Here is a 26,823-nt window from a genome sequence, read left to right as displayed (position 1 = left end):
GGCTATTCACGATCAACTAATTGGCGTTTGCTTCTAGTGATGAATGTTTCTACTGTTAATCCTCTTGGAGTTTTTTATACTCTTTCTAATTGTGAGGCTTTATGCCTTTTCCTCTATGCAGATTGGGCAAAGTCATCCAACTGGGCTTACTGCTAAAATGTTGAAGCTTTTGGAGCCACGGCCTCCCTTGGAGTTCAAACCTCCACCAGAAAAAAGGGAAATGCCCTCCCTACACTGGTAGTATCTTTTAATACTTCATGGTATAGGTTTGACCGATAGAGTCCACAAATATTAAAATTGTCCATTTTCTGAAGGGATGGTACAATTTGTTTCTCGGTTTGCTGAACCAACTGATCCAGAAGGCATATGTTTTATTTTCTAGCTAAGCAATAGTTTGAAGTTGTTTAGCTGGGATATTAGCACACAAATACTTAAGTGATTTATTGTTATATGTTCATGCCCTGATGGCACTTAGTGCTCTGAGTAAAGTGTGATTGCCAAGTGAAATTCACTTATGAATGAGAAATGGTTGGTAGTCTGGTGCATCACCAAGGGTATGGGATCATGACATGTATATATTAGTCATAGATGGCACAGTGAGTTCCATAATATATCAGGTTTACTGACTTGATAGCAATATTGAGAAGCCAGAAGATTATGCTTAGTGAAGTCTGTGAATAGCATAGGGCATCCTCAAATTATATGTAGGTTTCATTAATATCTTCAATTTAGTTCTGACCAATGGTTGTTGTTCATATTCCAGTTGGCATCCCAGCTATAGCCCAATTTAATGGTAAATTGTTAGTTTCTAAAAGAAACACAAAGTGGTAAGAGAGATCTAAGTTCCTTCAACTCTGAATGTTACCATGCCATTCTTAATTTTCTTCTTGTCTATTGTCTCTACTTACTACACGCCACAGTCATTCTGCCTTATTCTTTGTTCTACAAAGGTAATCAGGTAGTAATCATCCTAATTACTTCGTGAAGGGAGAAAATTCTTCTAATTTTCCCTTGGATTTAAATGCTATTTAACTGAGTATTGATGGTACTTTAGGTCGAAGTCCAACTGAGTATGCATTTTCCATAAATGTAAAAGGAAAATTGGAAATTGTTTCATCCTTAAGAGGGTTTTATGATTTCAGAAGGTTTCTGGTATAGTCTACTTCAATAATTCACTTTTATTATTATTTCTAAAATTCCCTGGTAAGGGGGTGTTTGGTAAAACTATTTAATTCTTCTGGAACATACTACGTTCTGCCAACTCAATTGATATGGTTATTTTTGGAAGCTGTACGCCTATGAAGGTGAGCACGGCGATTTCATGGGTGCCTGTTTGTCATGCCATTGAGAATAATGACAATACTACCAAGTGCCCATAATGCTTTCTCTGTTTTCCAATATGGGACTTTATAATTTGTTTTGCCAAAATGTTACTTATAAGGAAACAAATAAACCAAGAGGATTGAATATGTGCATACACATGATATGAAAAGTGCGTCTTAAATTCTTAAAAGTTGTACATCACATATATTGCAGCCTATGATTGGATATTGTCTTTGCATCATACAGCTGCATTCAAGCAAGGTGATGGGAGGAAGCTTGATGATAGACGAGTTCTTGTGGACGTGGAATGGGGAAGAACTGTACCAAATTGGCTGCCTCGAAGGTTAGGTGGTGGGCTTGGTGCAACCAGGACAGGGGGTGAGAAAGTTGGGCAGAAGCATTCCACCAGGTATCTCAAGTAGTTCTTAGCGTTCCACGCAGTCTTAGCTTTCTGGATTTATATGTTTGGTCGACTTGATTGACAAATTAAGCTGTTTGGTGTTGCCTCATTGTTTTATTTGATTCACTAGTAGCTTATATAGAACAATTTGCTATCATATACTATAAAAGCATTGCTTTGACAGATTTTCAAGTCAGCATTACTGCTAGGATGGTATGGTGATACTAACCCTTCTTAGAATATGTAGGTATTTTTTTCTTAGAGATATTATCCAAGCCCTCAACCTCCCACCTTTTTTGATGATGGCCGGTGGGTTTCAAACCCAACACCTTTGTAATACCTCCTAAGGCTTTTACCTTCTAAGATAGACAAGAGATTCCTGGAAAAATTATTGATATGTTGAATTTATTCTCAACAAAAGGAGGTAATGATGAAACTATCATAAATACAATAAGAATAGATGGATGAAATGGATAGAAACTTTCCGAGTCGTGTGATTGTCTCCTTGCCACTTTATAGATTAGAATGTTAGGCAGTTTGGTAACAACACAAAAGAATTGATGCAGTGGTATTTGAAGATGGATGCAAGAAGTTTCCAGCTAAAATAAAGTAAAAAATATTATTTAGCTAGGTGTAGTTTGAAGGAAGATAAAATGAGATGAACTTGATTAAGATGACATGTGCATTTCAAAGATGACTGAGATTTTATAGTTTGCTGAGTTGAATCAATTAAAATTTTGGTGTGAGGGGTAACAAAAAGTGTTAAAGAGATTTGGTTATCACTGATAATATATAGCCTTGATAGAGTTCAAGGCAGATACAATTGTTATTGTTGGTGTCAAATAGTTGAATGTAAAATGGCTTCACAATTACAACGATGAAGACGACAGTAACACAACACCAACGAATGATTCTCTCTTGACTTGCAACTGATATATACTAGATAAGTGAGGCAGTAGGAGATGAATATGGTTAACACTGGACAAGTGTTGTACACGCATCTTTCGTGCTGCTTCTCTCAGCTTTCTGTAGGATTTCCCTATCCATCTGCTACTTTTTCACAAGTATTCTGTGCGATGATGAATGGAGAAACTGTGCTGTAACGTGGACTCATGTATTGAATTTGTATGTTCTTAGGAATTTGTTTGTGTCGTGTTAGTCTTGGCAAACTTGTTAATTTCCTTCAATCATCTAACTGCTTCGATTCTCCTTTTTTCTCTTGCCACCTGGTGCAGTGATCTTCCACATGCCTTGCTATTCCATGGTGTGAATTCAATGACCAGCAATAATTATCCAACCATATGGGCGTGGAAGAATAAGAAGAGAAGCTCGAGGAAGTTCCCTTTCATGGCTTATGGATGTCGCTGACGCCGCGCTTCAGTTGGCTGAGCCAATGGCGTCTCAATGTCGTGGCGGTAGCTCTTGCCACGGATTGTGATCCCAAGAGTCTCTTCTCAATTCGAACTCCTTCACGTTCCCATCCATCGCCAATGCGTGCCAACTTTGTCAAAGCTAGCTAAGTATATTGATCCTTACTTACTAAATATATATGATAATCTAAGTTAATTTTGGCATAAGATTGATACAAGGTAGCGACAAAAATTTACGCGATCTCGGTTGCATGTGATATTTGCTTAAATGGGCCGTTAATCCTAGCGGCCCATCTACTCCGAGGTAATTATACGCTAGCTGTTGAAATAGTTGCCGTCCTTGACGTTGTGTGTACTATTGCTTTTGCTCCGTCCGTCGCCGCCGTCGTCGTGCTCCGTGATCTTGTCTGGGAATATTGGGATCGCGCAGGGCTCGTAGGAGATGTGGCGCCGCTGCCTGCCGCAGACCTTGCTCTTCTCGAAGAAGGCATCGTCGTCGATCGGGGCGACGCCTAGATTCCTCTCCGACAATTCGGTATACCTCTGTCGTTCTGCGATCTTTTTGAAGTCATTTTGGTTCTGATACGCGATCTCAGCTTGGCAAAAGAGCTTCGTGTGTTTAGGCCATCCGCTTTGCATGGCTCGTTTTAGCATTTGATGGCGATGGGACGAAAAAAAAATTGTCTTTTTTATTTTATTTTTATTTTCTCGCGTTTTAGTGAGTTCTTGTCTCTCTGAAATTTCAATAATAAGAACGATCCGTTCTTGAAAAACCATTTGATCGTTCTAAGTACTAAACATGCCTCTGCTTTGGATTGGATCACGAGCACTGTCGGAGATATGATGTTGTTTAATAATATTTGTTGGTTGATTATGCTGTGCTTGATTATCATCTCGCTTCGTCGTCTCTCTCTCTCTCCTTTTTTTCTTCTTTATTTATTTATTTTCCCGGTCACTAGTTGAGGTCTTGTTTGGTGTTTATCATCTCAAAGGATTGAATCTCACTGTGCAGTATATTTTCTCGGGTTTATTTTTTTTTTAAACGATCTTTTTGTGTGTGTCTTTTTACATTCAAACTCAGTTCGTTAATCTTCTTAACTTTTTTTCCTATTACTAATCTTAGTTAACAATTTAAATAAATACTTATTCTTTGTAAAACTGAATGTTTGCCATTTGATGCAAGGTTGGACGATCTTCATACACTATCGTAGATCACACATATGATGCGGTCGTTGTTGGTGCTGGAGGTGCTGGCCTTAGAGCAGCTATTGGTCTCTCGGAGCATGGCTTCAACACAGCTTGCATTACCAAGCTCTTTCCAACTCGCTCTCATACAGTAGCCGCACAGGTGCTGAAAGCTAGTTCTTCATTTTTAGTATTTTCAATTTGTAATCAGACTTTATGCGATATATTCAATCTCATATGCTGATACACTTATGCATTCTTTTGTAGTTGTACATATGGATAACTAGCTACATACAAATCCTTGCTAAATAACTCCAGCATATCTTAATATTATTGGTTTGGCCAGTCTTAGGTTCTTGTTGGTAAGTTAAATTTCCAATCTGTAAGATAGTAAGTGGTATTAAGACAATATAAGTGGATTACCTAAATATGTAAGTGCATGTCTGATACAACACTTCTTTTTTTTTCCAGATTATGAGATTCTGTTATATTCTTTTCTAAATTGAAACTATTTTTTTAATGATACAAGTGTGAATTACTATATATTCCCACCTTATCTGTAAAATACTGAGCTATCATTGTGATTTTTAATCATGCTATGAGATAATTTATGCGCAGAAGGGTGAAAGTTAAACTTTCAACCTATTAGGAATTCTGGTTCTCCCTTTTGATTGGAGAAGTGTAATTTAAAATAGGTATTGATGATAAGTTGATAACAGTTCCATGTTTGCACCACTGTTGTCATATGCCCTACTTTGAGAGGCTATAGAGGTAGTAAGTTCTAAGTTTTACAACTCTTGGAACGATTGTAGTTCTGTCCTTCTGAGCAATGGGAAGTGTGTACCTGTTTGTGAACTGAGCATCTTGATCAACAAAACTTGAATAACATACTATATCTTGAAATGCAGAATCAAGGAACTAATGCAGTCTTTTGATTTCTTTGCTTCTGAAATTATTTCAGTTACCAAATGCAACAACTTCTGTGTAATCCATTTTGTTGGTTTTGGACAAACTATCTTTGAGTTGCTAATAACCTAATGGTTAAGTGATACCAGTTCTTTTATCTGTATCTAAAATCAGATGAGATTCCCAGTGTAAAGGCATCACCCTTGTTATTTTTCTAATAGGATTTGCTGCTTGTACTTGAATTTGGGGTTTTAACCAGCTTTACTCTCACTATTAGTTTGGAAATAAATACTGAATCATGTTAACAATCATATACAGGGTGGTATAAATGCAGCTCTGGGTAATATGACAGAAGATGATTGGAGGTGGCATATGTATGATACTGTCAAAGGAAGTGATTGGCTAGGTAACTAACTTGCAAGAAGGATCTGTCAATTTACTTAATCTCATAAATGTATGATATTATCTAATTTGCTTTAGCAGAGTAAAATAGAAAATTATAAATCTTCATTGTTAGATGAACCCACCCAGACTTTTTTCTTTTTGTTTAATTTGGTGGATAGGGAGATGCTATCACTCTTTGGCTTTAGGTTTGCTCATTCCTACATTTATGTACCATAGTGACGTGTGGCTTGTTGACTTCCACTAGGTGATCAAGATGCCATTCAGTATATGTGCAGAGAAGCACCAAAAGCAGTCATTGAGCTGGAAAATTATGGATTACCTTTCTCTCGGACTGAAGATGGGAAAATCTATCAACGGGCTTTTGGAGGTCAAAGTTTGAATTTTGGAAAAGGTTTGTAACTTAACACACATGATTATGGTGGAAAATTCTCCAGGTCTTTAGTGCCTAGTGACTAATATACCATTTGCATTGGTTGGCATATCAATAGGTGGCCAGGCATATCGTTGTGCATGTGCTGCTGATCGAACTGGTCATGCGCTGTTGCACACACTATATGGTCAAGCGATGAAGCATAATACTCAGTTTTTTGTTGAATACTTTGCTTTGGATCTTATCATGGATAAGGATGGTAAATTTTTTTTTTTTTTTGAGATTCTCCTAAAATATATTAATTTGGACAATTTTTACCTTTTATTTTCTTACTATGTATTAATGTCCTGTTTGTACTTTTGTTTGGGAACTTAAGTTAACTCTACTTTTGGTTATTGATTGATTTCTTTAAGGAGATATCATAAAACTCGTATAGAAATCTGATGTTTTTTCATGTATTATTTACTCCTGAGCATGTTAGCTGGTATACCTTTGGTTGATATTTATGCTAAAATGGTCAGAAAGGTGAAATTATGAAGGAAAAGAAATGCATATTAGTGCAGTTCTGAATTCCATCTTTTTAACTCTGATCAACTCTAGTGAATGGCTCTCCTATGCATATTTATATTTTCTTCTAATTTCATGTTTGGAATACATCATAATGGCTATAAAGTCCCAGCTACTTGGGTGGTTATATAGAATATTAAATGTAGTTTGGAATAATGAATTTTAAATAACCAAAGTAAGCAATATAGTGCAAGAGGGGAGATTGTAAATTTTGAAAAATGAATTAATGAGTTCTCTTTATTTTGGTTAACATGCATACGATATCCATGGAAGATTTTGGCCATGTGGTCTTAGTGTCTTGATTACTTAAAATTGTCACTAAAATGTTAGAGTTTCTCATGGAATTGTTTTTTGATAATGCATAAAAGCAAGCCTTCATTTTGGTAAAGGCATATATTGAACCAAGGACTCGGCAATAACTTCAAAGGTCTTTTCCAACTTCATAAGCTGACATCTTTGAGTTGTTCATGCAAGTTAAGGACTAGTTTATGTATTTTTCCTTGCTAGTTAAAGCTCTAGTAAGACAGGTATTTATGGCTTCAAGAAGAATTAGCAAACAACGGCGACCCAATTTGTTGGATTTGTTTTGAGTTGAGGATTGCTCAATAGCCAATAGTAGATCAGACAATAGTTCAGATCCCTCAAAATTAGCAAATTTTAAAGGCCATCTGCAACTAGCAGGCATCAACGACATTCCTTTTGGTGCTTTAGCAGAGGTCAAGTGCTGATCCAGTTGGATTTCCGGATGAAGTTTGCCCTGAATCATCTCATGTTTAGGTTTGCTTAATGGTTTTTTTTTCTGGATTGAATTAAATTTTCTGGGAATATCTTTGCCTGATGGTTGTGATGTCTTGTGTCTTAGAGATGCAGTAGTAAACAAGTCATGCCTCTTGCGTCATGACCAGTTATTACTACTATTTCTCAAACGTGGATGTTGAGCTTTAGCTACAGTGGATGAAGTATGCTGATTATTTCAGTAAATGTAGTTAGCATGTTGCTTATCTGGAATTTCTGCTTGGAGATTAAGGGTATTTGCTGCTAATGTTTGTTGGGTATAGCTTCATTAAGGTGTAACATGGTATGCTTCAACCGGTTCCAGTTTTTGGAACATTTGTTGTTGTTACTAAATATGGACTTGTATCTCTAGATGAAGCAAAAGTGTTGATACAGTCAAAAGAGATCAGCAAAATTTTTGCTTGATGCAATTTTTTGGGGAAGTTTTCTAAGATTATACTGCACTCAAGTAATGATATTGCTAATTTTGTTTGGTTTTAGGAATGGAGTGTGGTTGTGAGTTCCATTTCACTATTGGGTTCTTTCCATCCCGAGATTTATGGAACTGAGATCTACCATGTAAATATATCCTTTCATTGATGGACTTTTCTCTAGTCTGACGCCAAAAAAGTGAACTAATTATTTAGAATTTAAAGAATGAAATAATTGGACTAGTATATACTTGAAAGATGGGTTGTTTATAGGACTAAATGAATAGCAAAGCTAAAATCTTAGACTTGTTGAAATCTAATGCTAGCAGTTCATCTGTTGCATTTTTTTATTATCCTACTGTTGCCATTCCTTTCTGATTGATCCAAATGGTTGGGAGCCAAGGCTTGTATGTCTTGTTGTCGTCATTATTATGTTCTTTTCTGATTCATGCAATTTATTAGATATGTAATTAATTCTTATACATATATGCTTGTTATCATTGGCGTAGGGACTTGTCAGGGAGTGATTGCCCTTAATATGGAGGATGGGACACTTCATCGTTTCCGTGCAGCAAACACAATTTTGGCCACTGGGGTACTGATAGTTTACTTTTGGGTCCAAAACATCACTTTCTTTGATTTCTCACTGAATTAAGTTATGAATTGCTTTACTCAGGGTTATGGTAGAGCTTACTTCTCTGCAACATCAGCTCATACATGTACTGGAGATGGCAATGCCATGGTTGCACGAGCTGGTTTACCCCTCGAGGTTAGTATGATTACTATTCTATTGTAGTACTATTCTATGCCTAGCACATCTGGTGCTTGTGCTTAATTTTTACTCTTCCTGTAGGATCTTGAGTTTGTTCAGTTTCATCCTACGGGCATATATGGTGCTGGATGCCTAATTACTGAAGGTTTTAATGCTTATCTCTTAGTTTTAAGCAATCCCTGAGTCCATGTAAAAGATGTCCAATTTTTTATTCCATCCATAAAAGAGTTTTTCTTTTCACTATTTGGGCTTTATTGATTGTTTTAATTGCAAAGTTTAGGATCTCGAGGAGAAGGTGGTATTCTTAGAAACAGTGAAGGTGAACGGTTTATGGAACGATATGCTCCTACCGCAAAGGATCTTGCATCACGTGATGTGGTTTCGAGATCTATGACAATGGAGATACGAGAAGGACGTGGTGTAGGTATGGACTGAATGATTACTTGTTGGTTTGTTTTCCTAATTCTTCGATTTTTATGGCGCCGAAGTGCATGGCATTGATATTTGGTTCCTTCGGATATACTCTCTAGGACCACTCAAGGATCACATTTATCTCCATCTAAATCATTTGCCTCCGGATGTTCTTAAGGAAAGACTTCCTGGGATATCCGAGACTGCTGCTATTTTTGCTGGTGTGGATGTCACTAAAGAACCCATCCCTGTTTTACCCACTGTGCACTATAATATGGGTGGAATACCAACAAACTACCATGGGGAGGTTCGCTAGTGGCTGTAGTACGGATTCTGAGGGTGCCTTTAACTCTTTCTATGTCTGCTACTGATTTTGTTCTATTTGTACATGTGATCGGTTTCTCAGGTGGTTCATATAAAGGGCAATGATCCTGATGCAGTCGTGCCTGGTCTGATGGCTGCTGGAGAGGCCGCTTGTGCATCTGTTCATGGAGCAAACCGACTTGGTGCTAATTCACTCCTTGATATAGTGGTTTTTGGCAGAGCATGTGCTAATAGAGTTGCCAAAATCTGCAAACCAGGTATCATCCCCGTGTAAGCTAGAACTTAGTGAATGCCTATTGCAAGTAGAATCATCCTATTGAATGGACAGGCCAGAAGCAGAAACCTCTTGAGAAAAATGCTGGAGAAAAGACCATTGCATGGTTGGATAAATTAAGGAATGCTAGTGGTTCATTACCGACTTCAAAAATACGTTTAAACATGCAACGGGTGATGCAAAATAATGCTGCTGTTTTTCGAACTCAAGAAACACTTGAAGAAGGTTATTTGTGTGCAATATAGTAGTTGATTGAATGAAGTACTTCTGTTCTGTGATTTGCTATGTGATTTTCTGTGCAAATTACTTTTGCCTGACATTCTTTTAGGCTGCCAATTGATCGACAAGACATGCGAAAGCTTCCACGATGTCAAAGTCTGTGATCGGAGTTTGATATGGTTGTTTCCTTGTGCTTCAAATGATCAAGTTTTCAATGATCTTTCTGGTTCTTAATGTCTAATTGTTGTGTTTGCAGGAATTCTGACTTGATCGAGACCATTGAGCTAGAAAATCTTTTGATCAATGCATCCATAACAATGCACTCAGCTGAGGCAAGAAAGGAAAGCCGAGGGGCTCATGCTCGTGAAGATTTTACGGTCAGACGCTCTATCTCTCTGCTGAATGTTTCATTTAACTATCATGCTAAAATCACGATTGTAACACGAGTATTCTCATGCAGAAAAGAGATGACAAGAATTGGATGAAACACACATTGGGGTAAGTATTCAAGTTGTATCTTAATTTCCTCTCAAACTTCAGACATTATGCATTGTTTGAGCAGTGTTTTTCATATGCATTGCTATCTAAATGCTGAGAAAACCAAGCGCAACATTGATTCAATCAATGTTCATTAAAAGCTTGAAGGCCTCGATAGAAGCTGTGCTAGGTTCGCCAGCAAGTTAGAACAGTTAGAATTTTGGTGGCGAGTTGATTGTCATCGATTAACCCCGCAGTCATGTGGAGTCAAAAATAGAAGCTTAGAGTGAGCCAACAAGGAAATGTGGATAGAAACAAGCTACTCTGAATTTACCAACTGGTCAGCCAATTAGAAACCCCAATCAGCCGATTGATTGGCAAATACGATACACTGTCCAGATTCTTTAAATTGGCTCTGTTTTTGTTAGTTTCAGCATAACTTTCAGCAGTGCGATTGGTATGAGCTGTCTTAATGGTAATCTTATTTCCTTGTTTGACAGATACTGGGACAACGGAAAGGTGAGGCTTGCATATCGGCCTGTCCATATGAACACCTTGGATGATGAAATCGAGTCCTTCCCGCCAAAAGCACGAGTTTACTAAACTTTATGGATTGCTGGAATTCCTAAAGCCAAATGATTTGAGTTTTTAATAATGGAACAATCTTTCTTTCTTTCTTTTTTTTTTTTTTGTAATTCGTCAGAGAAATCCTGATATGGATGGGACTCAAGTCGAACTGCCCCAAATGAGGATCAACTTTGTAATTTGACTCAATTGAGGATCAACTGCACGAATAAATTATGTAGGTTGGACTAATTTTCCCCAATGGTTGCTCCATGCAATGTCTAATAAATATGTCATAAGATTGATCTGTTTAGTTTGTGAAAATCTTTTTATTCACTTTATTTTTTATTAAAACAATCTAAGTTTTAGTTGTTAAGTTCCTATTGCACTGTTAACATACTTGAATACAAATTAATCAGTATTTAATAATTTCTTATAGGTTGAACTGTCCTCGATGCTAAGATATTGAAGGGAGTAAATAAGAGAATTATAGTTTGAATCAGATGAATATTTTGAAAGTTGGTGTGTATAATTTAATTCGATTTGAATTTTTTTTTTTCGAATCGAGACTCGAATAGATTATAATACACATCCTTCAATCCTCTAAAGATGTACATAATCCCATAGCTCTATTATAAAGATTGTTCACAATCAAGAACGTTTACCGATCATCAATCGATCGCCCTAAAACAAATAACATGCTAATGAATTTCGGAAACACTATTAGGTTACCGATCATCAATCGATCGCTCTAAAACAAACAACATGCTAATGAATATTGGAAACAAATAGTGTGAAGAACACTGATACAAAATGTGGATCGATCAAGCAGACGATACGATATTCTCCTTCCTGTATCAACCGATTCTCGAGTTATCCCGACCGAACACAAGAGTGGTAGCCCAATTGACGGCGACGTAGAATCTGTTCCTCCAACTCACCACGCGAGTCAAATAGGCCGACCGCCATATGAACCAACTAACAAACCCTGCCATTGAGAGACCCTTTGCATCCTATTCCCAGTTATACAATGCACAACAATTAGTTAGTTAGTTAGTTTCGGTTGAAGAACTTGATGCTCAAAGTGTCAACAACCATTGTGCTCAAGAAAGAAAGAATATGGATTTGTTTGATTCTTCTATACCTTGTTCTGCCTTAGATCAACTAAGGCTTTGTACCGGCCGACCGATGCCATGCTCCCCAAATGCTTGTAGACGAAAGGCTCTCCTAGAGGAACCTCTTTGGCACAATAAGCTTTCCCGGCATTCGTCTTACCGATCTGATTGAACAAGTTGGCCAAGTACTTGCCTTCCCTCTCCGCAACCTATTCGAATTCGATCGGCATATCGCAGCATAATTGTCGTAAATTTAACATCAAACAGATGGATGTATGTATGTGCTCAAGTATCACAAGTTAGTTAGGACTGACCTGAGCCAGAGCAGGAAGAACTTGCTTCCCTGTTTGTTCAAGGAAGCCAGCGCAATCTCCGAGTGCAAAAACATCTTCTGCCGAGGGAACTCGAAGCCATTGATCGACGCCGATCCTGCATTCGTAAATTGTCATGATTCTGATACAGAATTGAGCAACACAACTCATAGTGATGATACTGTAATGCCATTGCCACCACACTAACTACCTTCCTCCAGGGGATTGGGGAAAGTTGAGAGATTTGATGAACTGAGAAGGCCCAACTCCAGTCGACCAGACAAGGAGACCATAAGGAACGCTTGTTCCATCGTTAAGGTGGATCACTTCCGGAAGAACCTCTTTGACGACGCCGCGCACGAGGCGAACTCCAGACTGGAGAAGAATGCAATGCATACAAGTTGTTCGACGATTAGCCACACTCACTCGCAAACAAGGAACAAAAATGGCACTCGCTAGCATCTACGTTACCCTTGTCAAGTGATTCGTTGCATACTGCCTCAAGCTGATATCGAACGATGACAGTATCTCATTTGCCTGATCAAGAAACCATCAAGCCTCGTCATGTGATTCCCTGATCTTGAAGGAAAAGGAAGAAGAAGAAGAAGGTTGTCGAAGGGTTCTTCACCTCAATGAGAGTGACTCGAATGTAGTCCTTCACATGCGAATACCTTTCGCGCACATCTTTCATGATGAAATCGCTGAGTTCGCCGCTGAACTCTACTCCGGTCGGGCCGCCGCCGACGACAACGCAGTGCAGAAGCCGCTTCTTTTCGTCCTCCGATATGCCTGCTCATTCACACGAAAACACAGTGATGATCGGAATTTGGAGGGAATTCGCTAAGAGCCGATGCAGATGCAGATGCTACTTGCCAGGGGATTCGGAGAGCATCAGGTTCAAGAGGAGCTTCCTTCGGATTTCTTGAGCATGGTTTACCTCGCGGAGAAACATGGCGTTCTCTTTGACTCCTCTGATGTTGAAGGTCAGAGGGTCCGCACCGGCCGCGATGACCAGCTTGTCGTATGCGACTCTGAAGCGGTGCGGGGCGTGAGGCGGCTGCCCGGCGCCGGGAACGGACTCGCAGTACACCTGCAAAAGGCCGACACAGTTAACCACAAGTCGAGCGAGTTGTCGTCGGGGTAGAGGAGTGGTCGAGGTGGTTGCCTCGTGTTTGTCGGCGTCGATGCCGGTGCAGGAGGCGAGGAAGAAGTAGGAGTCGGGGGATCCGGCGAGGGCGGACTGGATCCGGCTGACTGGCTCGGCGACGGAGCGGAACTCGAGCGTGCCGACGCAGGTGGAGGCGAGCAGAGGCGTGAAGACCATGTGGTTCCTGGGGGAGATGCACACGATGTCGTAAAGCTTCGCGTCCAGGCCTTTGAGGAACCGGCAGCCAGCCCAGCCGGTGCCGAGGACCACCACCCTGGGTTTCTCGCCGGCCTTGGTGGCCTCCAGCCCCGGTAGCCTCTCGTCGCCTTCCTCCGCGAAGTCGTCTTTTCGGGCCGCGGCCGAGGCCGAGGGGGATTGGGAGTGCGGCGTGTGGCTGATGGTCCTGCTCTCCTCTCCGAAGACTCCGGCTCTTCTGATCGGAGACAAGTGGCGAGCTCCATCGAGCAGAGTGTGGTACGATTGGCCGGAGGGAACCCCGGCGCGGAAGAGCGTTTCCGACCGGTAGTGCATGCCTCCGGCGGCCGTTCTGCATCGCGACTGGCTCAATGCGGCCTTCGCAATCTTAGAAAAAGACATCTTCTGCATCGATCTACATAAACAAAATTGTAACTTTGGTCACTTTAAGGAAGAATCAAGAACAAACATATAAAAACTAGAGATTGAACTCCAAGAAATTGGGAGAAATCATACGTCAACATCAAGCATCTTCCGCAGGACACACACACACAAACTCCTTTTTGAAAGGAAAAAGGGAGGAATCCAAAGAAAAAACTAAACTTGAAGAAGAAGAAGAAGAAGAATCACAAGGAACGTTCTGAAAAACAGCAAATTTGGCATCCTTGCCTGAATGAGATGCAGATCACAAGGAGAAGGAGCTTGAGCTTGGGCCTGAGCTTGCCGAGGAAGAACAGTCGGCGACTTCACAGAGCTTCATGCAAAGGCATGTGGAGATTTGAGAATAGGGCAATCAATATATTTATATATATATATATATATTTATATATATATATATATTAATGGAATTTTACAAAAAGGAGGAGGAGCAAGGAAGATATTGACTTGCTACCCAAGAAAGAACGTGAGTATTCCAAGGACAATGAAAAATATTTAAACTCGTAAAAGTAGAATTTGAATTTAAACTTGAATTTAATGGGTTTTAACTTTTCTAGATGACACTTTGTAGAGATTTTACACTACATTTATTAAGATTGCCCTGTTTCACCTAAACACGACACGAGCGTAATAAATGTAGGATTTTTGCAATAATTAAAGAGAATGGGAAGAAAGGAAAGAAAAACTAAAGAGGGGAATTAAAATTAAAAGAATGAAGTGCACGTTTTGTTGAAGGAATTTAGTGAATCTTTGAATTGTCCACCCGGAATGATGGGTTGGGAACAGCAAATAATATTATTAAAAATAGTATTAATAAAATAATAAATACCCCGAAGGATCAAACGGATCAATTCAATGAATGAGTTATAATGTTAAAAATCTATCATATAATAAAATAAAATAAATTGATCTATCAATTTGATAAATTAAAAAATTTTAAATTTTATTCAATTCAAAACGGATGGTAAATTAAACAGATTAATTTATGAATCTGTCAAAAAAATAAAAAAATATTAAAAATATTAAAAATTTAAATTTGAATTACAGTTTAAATGAATCAAATTAAAATTTTTAAATTTAGATTGTGATTTAGATAGATTAATCCATTAAATTTTTTATTTTAATTTTAAATTTAAAAAAATAATTTTTTTAATATGTAAATCAATCCAAATCGACCATGAATAAATCTATGTGAGTCGCGGATCTAGATGAGTCAGTTCATCTTAAAATGTGTTAATAAAATTTCAATCTAATTGATTTAAATTGTTTAATCAGGTGAATCATCTAATTCAAATTGACGACTCTATTAGAATCTTAATCTAAAATTGAGGTCCCGGGGCAATGGTGCAACGGTAGGACATCCGGGTTGTAACTAAGTTCGATCCCCAACTACGGCGTATTTGCAGGAATTTTCCTCCAAATGGGAAACGCAATCAAAGGATGTTGGGCATCTGGATTGTCCGCCGTATGCGCTTCCCGATTTACCCTGGTGGTCAGTGGGAAACTTCCGTGCTTCCCGATTTACCCTAGTGGTCAGTCTTCCGTCCCACTTCCGTGCTTCCCGATTTACCTTGGTGGTCATGGGAAACTTCCGTGAGGGCCGAGTACCCCAGGGATTGAGTCCATGAAACTGACTGAGATTTATAGTTTTAGTTTGTATCTAAGTGGAATGAAATGAGATGCATTTTGAGGTTTTTGGTCTTTTTTTCATAGCTCTATAGAAATGAGTGAGGAGAGGAGCATAAAATAATATTTCTCATACTTTTCACGGAAGTAGGAATTATTCTAAAGAAAGCTTTAGTAGATTCTTTCGAAGGAAATTTACCCCAAGACTCAATCCTCTATTACAATCAAGGATGGAACCAAAAGGGCGACAGAGGCGACCATTCCTCTTTATTTTTTAATACAAAAGATATAAAAATAAAAAACGATTAAGAGACGAATATGAAATAAATTATAAATCTTTCCTCTCTTCAATATGAAATTCAGACTTTTTATAACAAATTAAAAGGAGGACTAAGACAACAACAAGATTCTATTTCCATGGCAGACGCCAAGATTGACTGCCAACCATTTCTCTTTTTTTTCCATGTTTTTATTTTCTTCATCTTCTTCTTCTTCCTGGTTTCGCGGAAGGTGTTGCGTTTGAATGGCAGTTAACGGTCCGGGACCCACCAAAACAGTTGTAAAAGAGCGAAAGGTTTTTTTTTTCCCAAATCATTTTTTCCCGCGTTTTTTCTGCATGTGGAGGGAAAATAATCGTGTGTCACAGGAAGCATGATAAACGAAATTGACGAGATTCTGGGAAAGAAAAGACATGCATTAAATTATAATCGATTTTCATGTGTCACCGACACCGTCAGGGAAGACGCCAGATTGAAAACGTTTCTCACTTGAACTGTGAATTCGTCGTGTAAAATTGCAAGCGAGTTGTGAATGGACTTGTTTTTCTAAAGGCTTCTAGGTAGACCCGACCACGGGTCGGGTTCAACCCGGACCCGGCCCCGGTCAATGGGCCGGGTGGCCCGTTGACACGGTTAGTCGGTTCCGGTTCAATAGATGTGAAACTGACGGCCCACCAGTTAACCGATGGATTGAATCGCCGGTTTAAAAATTTAACTCCAGTTGACTGGATACGCCTCATCAGTCGACTGGATTTAATTCCAGTCGATTGATGAGAAAAGTCAGTCGACTGGATTTTGAATTCTGACAAAAAATCAGGTGTGATTTCAACAATTCAATAGCCGTTTTCTTGATTTGACTAAATCAGTTGACTGGGATGATAAATTCCCCGAAGTGTACTTTTTAAAATAAATTTTAAAATTTTTAATATAATAATCTCGAACAGTCGCGAACCATGAACCGGTGGTTCCGAACCGTAAACCGTAACCGTCTTGGACGGTTAAGGTTAAGGATCGACCTGCCATGAACCATCGAACCGATGATTCCAAACCGTCGATTCTGAACCGTGGTCAGGTCTACTTCTAAGTGCTGTTGGAAAAGAATGTAATAAATAAATAAATAAACAAATAAATACGAGAGGGCACGTGCATTATGCCTGCAACATTCAGCAATAACAATGGTAAGCCCAATACAAAAGAAGTGAAATTAACTCTTAATTCAGTTCGTTCATATTGAAGATATAAACTGTGACGGATCGATCTTGTTAAAGCAGATACATGACCTAAGGTCATCAAGCAGTAGTCCCCTCGATGCAAAGCCACTGGCCTACGAAAACCTTGTCGCAATCAAGGTTAGGGTTGATCGCACTGAATTGAGCAGGTGTCAAGTTGAACACCTGAGCCACTGCAAAGCATGTGTCACCTTGCTTTGTTCCATAGACATTGTTGCACCTCGGAGCTGGAGGTGCAGACACTGGCCTCCAGATGGTGAAAGCTAAAGCTAAGAAAAAGATGTTAGTTTGACAAGAGATTTTCAAGGGAAGATTAGTATCAAAGTAAATTTAGTTTTTGATCATCTTAGCTCAGTGGCAGTTGAAGCTTACACAGACGTCCCTCGGCCGAGGAGACAGTGAGAAAGAGAGCTAGGACTAGGAACAAGAAGTAAAATGAAGAAGATCTATTGCTTGCCATGGAGTCTAACTCTCTTCTCTTCTTCTTCTTCTTCACCTCAAAAGACTCTTGTTGACCTGCAATGGCATGTAGATCCCTCAATTTATATGAATTGTGAGGCAACAAAACTAAACGAGACGCTTTGGTTAAAACGCCTGGCGACCGGCTTCAGTTTTGTTCAATCTGGCACAGAATAGATCAATTAATTAATGTATTTTCTAAGGTCTGACGGGCTAATCCATGTTTAGATTTGCCATAAGGCACAATTCTCCACATTACTATAACACGAAACAACAAGAAGCTGCAATTGTAACCCACTTTGTAGATTTCTGTCACTTCGACACCTGCATATTTGCAAGTGTAACCAACTCACTGTTGATATTCATGAAGCACTTGCTAGAATTTCTGAAGCAATTATACATTAAAGTAAAGCCGAAATTTTACTTGTTTATTTCATCAGCAGAATCTAACTACAAGCAGGAAGAACCTTATTTAAGTACAGCAATCACAAGCATCTACTCTCAGACAGGCTGGGAAGTCGAGTTGGAGCAAAGTAAATGTTTTTACAGCCTTCATTGACTACTGTATGGATGTGGATGACCAAAATATCGTGCTATATGGAATCAACCAATTCAATTTGTTGCCGAACCAGATACCTTTCCCTGCGCTCTTTCTGATAAAAAAGAAAAATAATTACGTACATAATTAAACCAATAATGTTAATGTTGTTTTTGATTGGGATATAATTTACCCATTCATCAATAACAAGCCCTTCGCCAATAATTTTTGGGCCAGTATCTTCGGGCAGTTTCTTTCGAGCCTCAACTGCAGCATCAGCCTCAGCTAGAAGTCGTTTCAATTTATCCAATTGCTTCAACATGTTCCAACATATTAGCCAAGTTATGCAGCATGTTTCAAGAAAGGAGGTGATTTGTGTAACAAAATTAAACTTAATTGACTTACAGTGCTTGGACGCTCAGCATTCAAGAATACAACCCTTAGGATTTGCTCCACATAGACCTGATCTTTCTGCTCATCGAACTGTTGGACATGTATATGATCATGCCTTAGAATGTAACTTCCAGTCCAATATGCAATCAAGCAGGGATGTAGAAAACTTTTGAAGAAAAAACTAACAAGAATATAAGGAAAGGAAAACAGTCTGTTAATAGTGTCCAACATATGAAAGTACAGCACAACAATTTTTCTACTATATGGTAGCATTTTAATGGGCTATCTATGTGCCACCTAAACGGCTAAAACCTTCAATGCACATTGCATGTCTTCTAATGGTAGTGGAATAATAGTGGAACATGGACAGTTTTTTAAGCATTCAGATTTAGGAGACTGCAGGTATCCCTTTAATCTTGGATAACAACATGAGATGCTGAATACTATCTGAAACCTATCGTTCAATTTCAGGAAGTTGCTAGTATTGTCCTATCTCATGTAGCATATTATGATTTGTACCAAACTCAATAACATATACATATGGTTTATATGTAGCAACAAATTTACCCAAAATATAACATGTCACAATCTTCCCCATGGAAAGGTTTTATTAAATGCCAATATGAGATCATGATATGCGACTGCAAGTTTAGTTTTGCATCAAAATTAAGGTCAATAAAAGGTTTGGTTTACAAGATCTCACCAATTCAGGCACATACTCCATTTGCTCTTTAACCTTCAAACTTACAATCTTAAACTTAACCTTGGTTTTCTGATCTAGTGCTTTCACATTGTTCTCCGGATGCTCCACGAACTTGAAAACTGCAAAATTGAAGCTTGCAATGAGACCAACATGGTCACATCCATATAAGAGACAGCAATAAAAAGAAAAGAATAAGCTGAAATATGAAGGAATGTACCAGTTGCAACAAGACTTTCGCCAGGAGAAAGTATTGCTCCAGGGGGGCGCATGAAACAGCTCTTTGGTGAGGTGGTTTGAAACTAATATCAGAAATTGATATCAGCAATACCTCCTTCAAAACAGATTGAAGCAAAAAGATCGCAAGTGCTGGACGAACCTTAAATGCAACGTGTGATTTGCTTGTATTTTTAATCCTGATTGCACTCTTGACTTGCTTCCCGGGTTCATCTTCAACATAAAAGAACATATGCAGTGAGCAAAGATGAGTAACCATACCAACCAAGAAGTTATACATTCCAAACTTCCAATTTATGATAAAGATCAGATGAAACACAAAACAAACGAGAATGAGTGAACTTATACTCAAAAAGGAAAGTACGCATCACACTGTTCTGATGAACACTGATAAACGACAATTATAACAGGTAATTAGGCCGCACAAATCTAACTAATTAGTTGAGCAAGCACAGAAGCTTTGATCCTCGTAAAATCATTAAATTTCCCCCTTAAAGATCACATAAACAGCACAGGAAGAAAAAGAAAATAGTTAATTCACCACTTCTTGTTCTATAGATTCGACGTAAAATGTAGATTTTAAGTAGATCGATCATTAAGTCAACAAGAGAAGATCAAAACTTTCCTCATTTAACACTAAGTATTCAGTTTAAGCCAAAGTTCAAATTCACAGGAGTGCTAACAAAATCCGTAATTCGCCTGCGACAAAAAGGAAATAAGGCGAATGAAACTCACAAGGGAAGTAGAGCTTTCTCGAGGGATCGAGACGGAGGCGGCGCCGGACGGGCAGCAGCGACTTGGCCACCGACGAGACCGATCCTCTCCCACCCCCGCCCCCGCCGAGGGAGGTCGTCGGGTACTGCGTGTCGTATCTCTCCGCCGCCCGCGCGTCGGGGCCATGGCTGATGTGGCGGTGACTCACCGCCGCCGCGGAAGACGAGGAGGAGGCGCCTGCCTGCCAGAATGGAATCCGGCAGAGCTTCCAAACCTTGCCGCCGTCCGACGGCTCGGCCCTCTCGTCAGCTAGCGCCATTGCTGGCGGCTATCCGATCTGAATAACTGAGAAGAAAGGAAAGCCAAAAGGAAGAGAAGGCGGACTTGAGGCCAACGGAAAGAAGATTCAACTGCAGCGGAGGGATCAACTTCAGGTCCGCTTACACACTTTATATATATTCTTAAATAAAAATAAATACTTATTTGTATTTATAAAAATTTTCTTCTAAATAGAATTTATCATTTTTTAAATAAAAATAAATACTTATTTAACTCAATCGGTATTTATTTATTTATTAAAAAAATATTTCAATAGACATTTTCTTATTTGCAAGTCAAAGAAGCACGAGATGAGATGATTTGGCAGAAGTCTTAGGGAGAGTGTTCCCGTTTGGAATCATCTCTGGATGAATCATCGGACATCTGACTTCTATGTTGATGGAGTCGTGTGGAACCCACAAGCTGTGGGGAGAAAACGGTGCTCCTGTAAAGCTTCAAAGAGAAGAAGGAGGGTTAAAATGAAAGTGAAGGGATGTTCTGACTTAGTCACTCTGATGTCCAAGTCAATCTGTCGTCGATCGGAGATGGAGAAGAGGACCAGGGGATGAAATATGGAAAGTGAGACGAGTAGGTGAAAGTGCGCGTGTACCTGAGCTCATGGAAAGCAAGATTCTTTTAAAGAATTGTCAGAGGAGATATCCATCAAAAATAAGAAAAATATCCTATCATGGTAGAAGAGGGGTTCATCACCCATGCTTAGTGTAGTAACCAACTACGTTGTATTAATGTGGTAGGTTATTTACCGTTGAGTACTTTGTCATTCCACGTATTGCTTAGGCAGCTATCAACCGAGATGAGTGAGGGAAGTAGTACTGATGGAGCGGAGTTACTTGGGCAGAAGTGTAGACTCGATGAGATTGCACCGACGGGGAGTCAACTTCCCTCAAGGAAATCATGAAGTCGATAGGGCACAAAATCAGTCGGGGTAGAGTCAGTAGGGCACAAAGCTAATCAGGCACGGAGCCAATCAAAAATGGAATCAGTCGAGCACGAAATCAATCAAGTGTGGAGTCAGTCGAGCACAAAGTCAGTAGAGGCACGAAGTCAGTTGGGTACAGAGTCAATAGGGCGCAGAGTCAATAGGGTACGTAGTTAGTAGAGCACGGAGCCAATCGACTACGGAATCAATCGGGCACAGAGTTAGTAGGGCATGAAACCAATTGGGCACAGAGCCACTAGAGCTCATCTTTTGTGTTATCTTCACCTGAGTTAAACCTTCACTTTTTTGATTAAGATATATCAACTTATAACAAAGAGCATTCCACGACTATCAACCCCGCAAATGAAATCAACACTACATCTTGTGGGCAAAAAACTTCAAGTCAAGCAGATTGTTGATATAGACAATGTAAAAAATGTCAAAATACAATGTGTAACATTTGTACAGAATTACTACAACTCAGAACATCTTCTCATTTTGTCAAACAGTTTGCTGAATGTTCCTCTACTAATTCAGTTCTATCAAAATCCTTTCGGGATATCCAACATGATTCCAGGAACGATCGACCTACACCTTTATTACTCTTTGCGCTATCGACCATCTAGGACTGTGATCGAGACATGGTTCCTGGACAGCGAGTCACCCTTGCTTGTCGACGTATCCGTTTCAGATGGTTCCTTTGTCACTACGAAACCCGGTGGCTTTGGCTCCGGTAGCATCGAAGCGTCGCTGCTTAACATCAGTAGCACCGACGACATGGTTGGTCTATCTCCAGGCCGCTCTTGAACGCATAAGAGGCCGACCTTTATACATGCTAAAACTTCATTGATAGGGAACGATTGAGCCATTGAATCATCCACTAGTTCTAATGCTTTATCCTCCTTCCATAGGCTCCACAACTGCAACAACATAACGATATTTGAGATGTGACAACATTATATTTCAAAAAGAGAATCATTTCTTTAGATTAACTTACATATCCAATAAGATTTTTATGGTGCATATAATTATAAATTCCTCGATTCTTTCTACCGCTCACTATCTCGAGCACGATCACACCGAAACTAAATACATCTGATTTTATCGAGAATATTCCATCCATCGCGTATTCAGGCGACATATATCCACTAAACGAACGAACGAAAGAAAGAAGATGGTTAGAACATATGCAAACAATTGTGTAATGTCTTCAAGAGAATGAATACTCACTATGTTCCCACCACTTTAGTGGTGTTTCCCATCATTTCATCGCCTCCGAAGATCCTCGCCATTCCAAAGTCTGAAATCTTCGGAGTCATATCTTTGTCGAGGAGGATGTTGCTCAATTTCAAATCCCTATGGATGATCCTGTATCTCGAATCGTGATGGAGGTAGAGAAGTCCTCGAGCAATTCCGACTATGATATTGTATCGCGTTTGCCAATCGACCGGCGCCTGCTTATCGATATCTGCTCAATTACCAAAAGTTTAACCTTCATTATGATGGAACAAGTATGTATCGAGTGATGGAGGAGGGCAGCAGCACTGACCAAACAAGAAGGTGTCTAAGCTTCTATTGGGCATGTATTCATAGATCAAGATCCTTTCTCCCCCTTGAATGCAGCAACCGAGAAGCCTAACGAGATTCCGGTGCTGCAGCTTCGCGATCAGCATGACCTCGTTCTTGAACTCATCCGCTCCCTGCGCTGAGGTTTTGGAAAGCCTCTTCACGGCTATCTCTTGTCCTTCGCGTAAACTACCCTGCAATCAATGAACACGTTCAGCGTCGAGTCATCTTCTCCGAGCTCGAGGTACAGTGTGCATACTCTGTAGACTGGCCCAAATCCTCCTTCTCCGAGCTTGTTGGCAATGGAGAAGTTGCCGGTGGCATCTTCGATCGAGCTTAGATCGAACAGAGGTAGGTCTAGGTCTTCTCCTCCTCCTTCGTCTTCAGGAATGGAATGCTCTGTTAACAGAAACGCACCTTGTTATTATGGCTGATGATGGTGGAGTAGTAAAAGAGGTCTGATGAAGTGGGAGTGAGTACTTCTTCTCATCTTCCGTATTAGCAAAACGGAAGCAACGAGCGCCGCGAGGAAGATCCCCGCGCAAGAGACGGAGATAATCATGGCTCGACGACCTCCGTTAGATTTGCTTGAATCTGAGATGGCAATCATGTCGGCGGCCGCCAGACGGATGTAGAGATCCTGCCCTGTCCCGTTGTCGGAGAAGCACTTGATATCCGTCGGCGGCGCAGTCCAAACGATGCACCCTCTTCCGCTGCTGATGTTGGCGCTCGCGTAGGCCGCGCAGGAGCAGCTGCTCAAGCACCGCGTCTCGCACTCGTCCAGACTCATGCTCTCGTACAGCTCCGCCGTCGACGTGTCCGGCAGCTTGACTCCGCTCTGCTTGAAGAACCCATCGGTGCCGTTCGCGCAGTCCAACCCTGTGTTCCTCAGGCAGCCGTCCGACCAATCCCTGAGGAGATCCCAGTTCTGTGTGTTCTCCGGGTGGAATCCCGGCAGGCACTGGCACAGGGGCGACCTGTTGGGGTAGCAGACGCCGTTGGCGCCGCAGAGGCCGTAGTTGTCGCAGGGATCCAGCGGCACATAGCCGCGCACGTTCCACGCCTGGCTCCCGTCCACCCACGTCTGGATCTGGTTCAAGCCCGAGTAGTTGAGGGTGATACGGATGATGATGGAGGGGTTGTGGAGGGTGTAGCCGAGGAGGAAGTCGCGGGCGTCGATGGTGTACTGGTAGTCTACCAGGTTCTCGGTGTACATCTGCGGCGCGCCGCTGAGGTAGAGGCCGTTGGACGGCCCCGCGCGCCAGTAGAGCTGCGCGCCGCGCCACACAACCATCTGCGGAACGCCGCGCCAGTCGATGCCCATGACGAAGTCGCCGGGCGAAGGGTCAACGGCCGTTCGCCACGCGGTGAGGTTGGCGCGGCGCCCGCTGGTCAGGTTCACCCCGATTTGCATCCCCGGGAGAAGCGTGTCGGTCGGAAAGTCAAAGCTCTGCCACGCCGGCGAGCTGCTGCTGCCGGTCTCGCCGACGACGAAGTTTCCAGTATCGAGCAGCTGCGCGACCGGGTTAGCGAGGGCCGGTGAGCCGGAGGAGGACCAGATAGTAGAGTTGCCATCTGAGACGACTAGCATACCGGCGGGGGTCACGGAGAGGTTCCCGGAGCGTCCGACGACCGGGGTCCGGCGGTTGGCGACCCAAACCACGGTTTGGGGAACCATGTTGTAGTACCATATGCCGACGTAGCGGTTGGGCGAGGTGGAGTCGGGGCTGAAGAAGCCCAACTCAAACTTGTTGCCGGAGGAGATCAAGGTGGCGTTGGCGGCGTCGAGGAGGGGTTCGTCAGGGGTCAAATTGTCGCCGGCGAAGCAGACGGCGATGAGGCAGAGAAGGAGCAGGGATCTCCGGACCATGGCGGAATCACCAAACCTGGCGATCAGGCCATCGCCAACGCGAACGGACCAGATAAATCTCTTGGAATGGATCAGGCCGAGATCATATTAAAGAAAGACAAAGTTGCAGATGGCAATGGAACCATGTGCGAGCGCACTGGAGAAAAATGGAATTTGGGAGGACTTTGACTAGTCAATAGTCAACGCAGGTGAAGAAGAATATGTATCTTGGTACAATACAAAAAGCGCTGTTAAAGACAACGAAGCCTCCCATTATACATCTGGCCTCAATCGTACAATCTGAGTCGGTTCTATAATCATCTATAAGAAGGTAAATCGAGAAATTACAGTTGATCATGATGGAGGAGGATATTGTCTTCGTCAGGATTCGAACCCTTGCCCTCTTCTACAAATCTGCTGCGTCATAACCAACTCAGCTATGCCTCGGGAGCTATATCTGGCCTCAATCGCAGCGACGCGAGATGTCGTGATCCATCAAATGATGGACATCCTCTTTACCCTCCATTCTTTCTGATGCAAATGTTAGATGACGTGATTCTCTAGAATAAAGATTAAGAGTCAAAAGAAATGAAGATGAAAGTTCAAATTAACTTAGCAAGATGAGTCAATATAAAATAAGAAAAAAATAATCTTATCAACATGAGATAGCGGTCGTTTTCGGTTCAGATTGCATCTTTTATTTCAATATGGGCTCAGTTTTGGATCTCATTTCGGCATTTAAACATCTCGGCTATCTTGATCTCGGCCTTCCGCTGTCTCGTTTCAACCATCTCATCTCAACCACGCCAACTCAGTTGGCTCCATCTTGGGACCACTTTTACATCTTTTGTAAACCACTGTCTTATGGACCTATTAAGAAGGGATGTGAATATTCTCACAAACATACGATTGTCCAAAAATATCAGACGATTACGAGGTTGTCAAATTTGATCCTCTCGGATACCTTTTTTCAGCATATAAGATCAAAAGGAAATGATTGTCGGATCTGATCCCCTTATGGATTTTTATAATTGTGTCATCTCGTCCGACGTAGAGATGCCCTTAGCGAGCTATAAAAAGTCTAATATGCAATTTTATTTCAGGTTTGACTTTGAAAACTCTTTTGACATCATCTTTCTATTTGTCTATATTCTATTCCTTCGGAAGAACGCTAACTTGAGCGTTGGAGTGGTTTGCCGGAGACTCTCCGATACCAGTTTAACTTCTTTCTGAAATTTATTTCAGGTTGTCATCATTTTCTCCTTCGAACTTTGCTAGGAAGTCGCACACGTCAAATCTTCGAACTTGACCATCTGCGGTGTTTAACTAGAACACTCTCTAAATGACATGAAGACTTCCTTAAGGAGGAAAGGATCCTCCTCCACGGCTCGCCTCACCTTGAGGAGGAAGCCTTCGTTGTTGGCTCCGAGTGGATAGTGGACTCGTTGTGTAAGGTCGTTTCCCACGACAGGCAACCGTCGCTAGTAGGCGAATGATTAAGGCTTTGGTCGGAGTTGGAATTGGAGCGGAGGATGCCAATGCTGTGGAGTTTCCGATTTACACCCATGTAATCGGGTCAATTGATAACTGATCTATTAACCCGATTACGGGTCCGAGTAAGGTCTGATTCAGATCTGACTCCAGATCAGATACTTGTCGTGCATTAAGAATTAGAGGGCAAAAATACAAAATCTTAATCATCTAGAACCATTGAAAGGATGCTCCCAACTTTTAGAAAGTCAAAAAATATTTGATTATATTTTTTATATTGAAAATATTTTTATTTTTGATTTTTGCCCAAGATTAGGTGAAGAGTTTGAATAAGTGTGGAAAAGAACTTAACAGCTTGTTAGAAACTTAACAGTGGGGATTATCATTAATAAAAAAGTGAGAAAATTCGAAAAAGTAATTAGTTGGTCACATATCACTGTCACTGCTCTTTCATTTCATACTTCTCAAAAGACTATTACATGAACTTAAATCTTTAATTTTTCATCC

At 40.7% G+C, this 26,823-nt stretch overlaps 4 protein-coding genes across 8 annotated transcripts; 1 reads left to right on the top strand and 3 right to left on the bottom strand.

The window, feature by feature from the left end:
• Positions 1-3,437: 3,437 nt before the first annotated feature.
• Positions 3,438-11,024, top strand: LOC141838590 (succinate dehydrogenase [ubiquinone] flavoprotein subunit, mitochondrial-like). Its single transcript, XM_074726105.1, has 16 exons — positions 3,438-3,628; positions 4,277-4,441; positions 5,503-5,590; positions 5,834-5,980; positions 6,078-6,218; positions 8,241-8,326; positions 8,408-8,500; positions 8,585-8,648; positions 8,784-8,927; positions 9,034-9,221; positions 9,321-9,495; positions 9,567-9,737; positions 9,841-9,910; positions 9,988-10,108; positions 10,192-10,229; positions 10,709-11,024. The coding sequence occupies exons 1-16, from the start codon at positions 3,536-3,538 to the stop codon at positions 10,809-10,811; spliced, it is 1,887 nt and encodes a 628-aa protein (XP_074582206.1). The 5' UTR covers positions 3,438-3,535; the 3' UTR covers positions 10,812-11,024.
• A 374-nt stretch (positions 11,025-11,398) lies between these two features.
• Positions 11,399-14,301, bottom strand: LOC141840182 (internal alternative NAD(P)H-ubiquinone oxidoreductase A1, mitochondrial-like). Its single transcript, XM_074728091.1, has 9 exons — positions 14,210-14,301; positions 13,364-13,955; positions 13,072-13,288; positions 12,827-12,987; positions 12,670-12,735; positions 12,410-12,573; positions 12,202-12,316; positions 11,917-12,096; positions 11,399-11,785 (listed from the first exon to the last, which is right to left on the bottom strand). Exons 2-9 carry the CDS (start codon positions 13,949-13,951, stop codon positions 11,630-11,632), a joined length of 1,647 nt encoding a protein of 548 aa, XP_074584192.1. The 5' UTR covers positions 13,952-13,955; positions 14,210-14,301; the 3' UTR covers positions 11,399-11,629.
• Positions 14,302-17,830: 3,529 nt separating this feature from the next.
• LOC141838879 (vesicle-associated protein 4-1-like) lies at positions 17,831-20,557 on the bottom strand. Of its 3 annotated transcripts, none has more exons than XR_012602667.1 (7): positions 20,174-20,557; positions 19,581-19,651; positions 19,422-19,503; positions 19,205-19,323; positions 18,514-18,591; positions 17,995-18,421; positions 17,831-17,894 (listed from the first exon to the last, which is right to left on the bottom strand). XR_012602667.1 is itself a non-coding variant. In XM_074726486.1 (7 exons), the coding sequence occupies exons 1-7, from the start codon at positions 20,469-20,471 to the stop codon at positions 18,164-18,166; spliced, it is 828 nt and encodes a 275-aa protein (XP_074582587.1). In that variant the 5' UTR covers positions 20,472-20,557; the 3' UTR covers positions 17,979-18,163. The 3 variants fall into 3 exon arrangements, 2 of the variants coding, with proteins under 2 accessions (XP_074582587.1, XP_074582586.1); XM_074726486.1 differs by lacking the exon at positions 17,831-17,894 and having other exon boundaries at positions 17,979-18,223; positions 18,302-18,421; XM_074726485.1 differs by lacking the exon at positions 17,831-17,894 and having other exon boundaries at positions 17,979-18,421.
• A 1,250-nt stretch (positions 20,558-21,807) lies between these two features.
• Positions 21,808-24,922, bottom strand: LOC141837833 (receptor-like serine/threonine-protein kinase SD1-8). Of its 3 annotated transcripts, XM_074725205.1 has the most exons (7): positions 24,570-24,681; positions 23,457-24,489; positions 23,236-23,375; positions 22,960-23,170; positions 22,641-22,878; positions 22,408-22,558; positions 21,808-22,330 (listed from the first exon to the last, which is right to left on the bottom strand). In XM_074725205.1, the coding sequence occupies exons 2-7, from the start codon at positions 24,388-24,390 to the stop codon at positions 22,022-22,024; spliced, it is 1,983 nt and encodes a 660-aa protein (XP_074581306.1). In that variant the 5' UTR covers positions 24,391-24,489; positions 24,570-24,681; the 3' UTR covers positions 21,808-22,021. The 3 variants fall into 3 exon arrangements, with proteins under 3 accessions (XP_074581306.1, XP_074581303.1, XP_074581305.1); XM_074725202.1 differs by having other exon boundaries at positions 23,457-24,922; XM_074725204.1 differs by lacking the exon at positions 22,408-22,558 and having other exon boundaries at positions 22,161-22,330; positions 23,457-24,922.
• Positions 24,923-26,823: the final 1,901 nt, after the last annotated feature.

This window comes from Curcuma longa, chromosome 11 (assembly GCF_044706935.1).
Source record: "Curcuma longa cultivar G26 ecotype Majalengka, Jawa Barat chromosome 11, ITB_CL_G26_1.1, whole genome shotgun sequence".
Taxonomy (NCBI): Eukaryota; Viridiplantae; Streptophyta; class Magnoliopsida; order Zingiberales; family Zingiberaceae; genus Curcuma; species Curcuma longa.
Note: the sequence above shows the minus strand (reverse complement) of the source record. Positions and strands in the feature narration are given on the sequence as shown.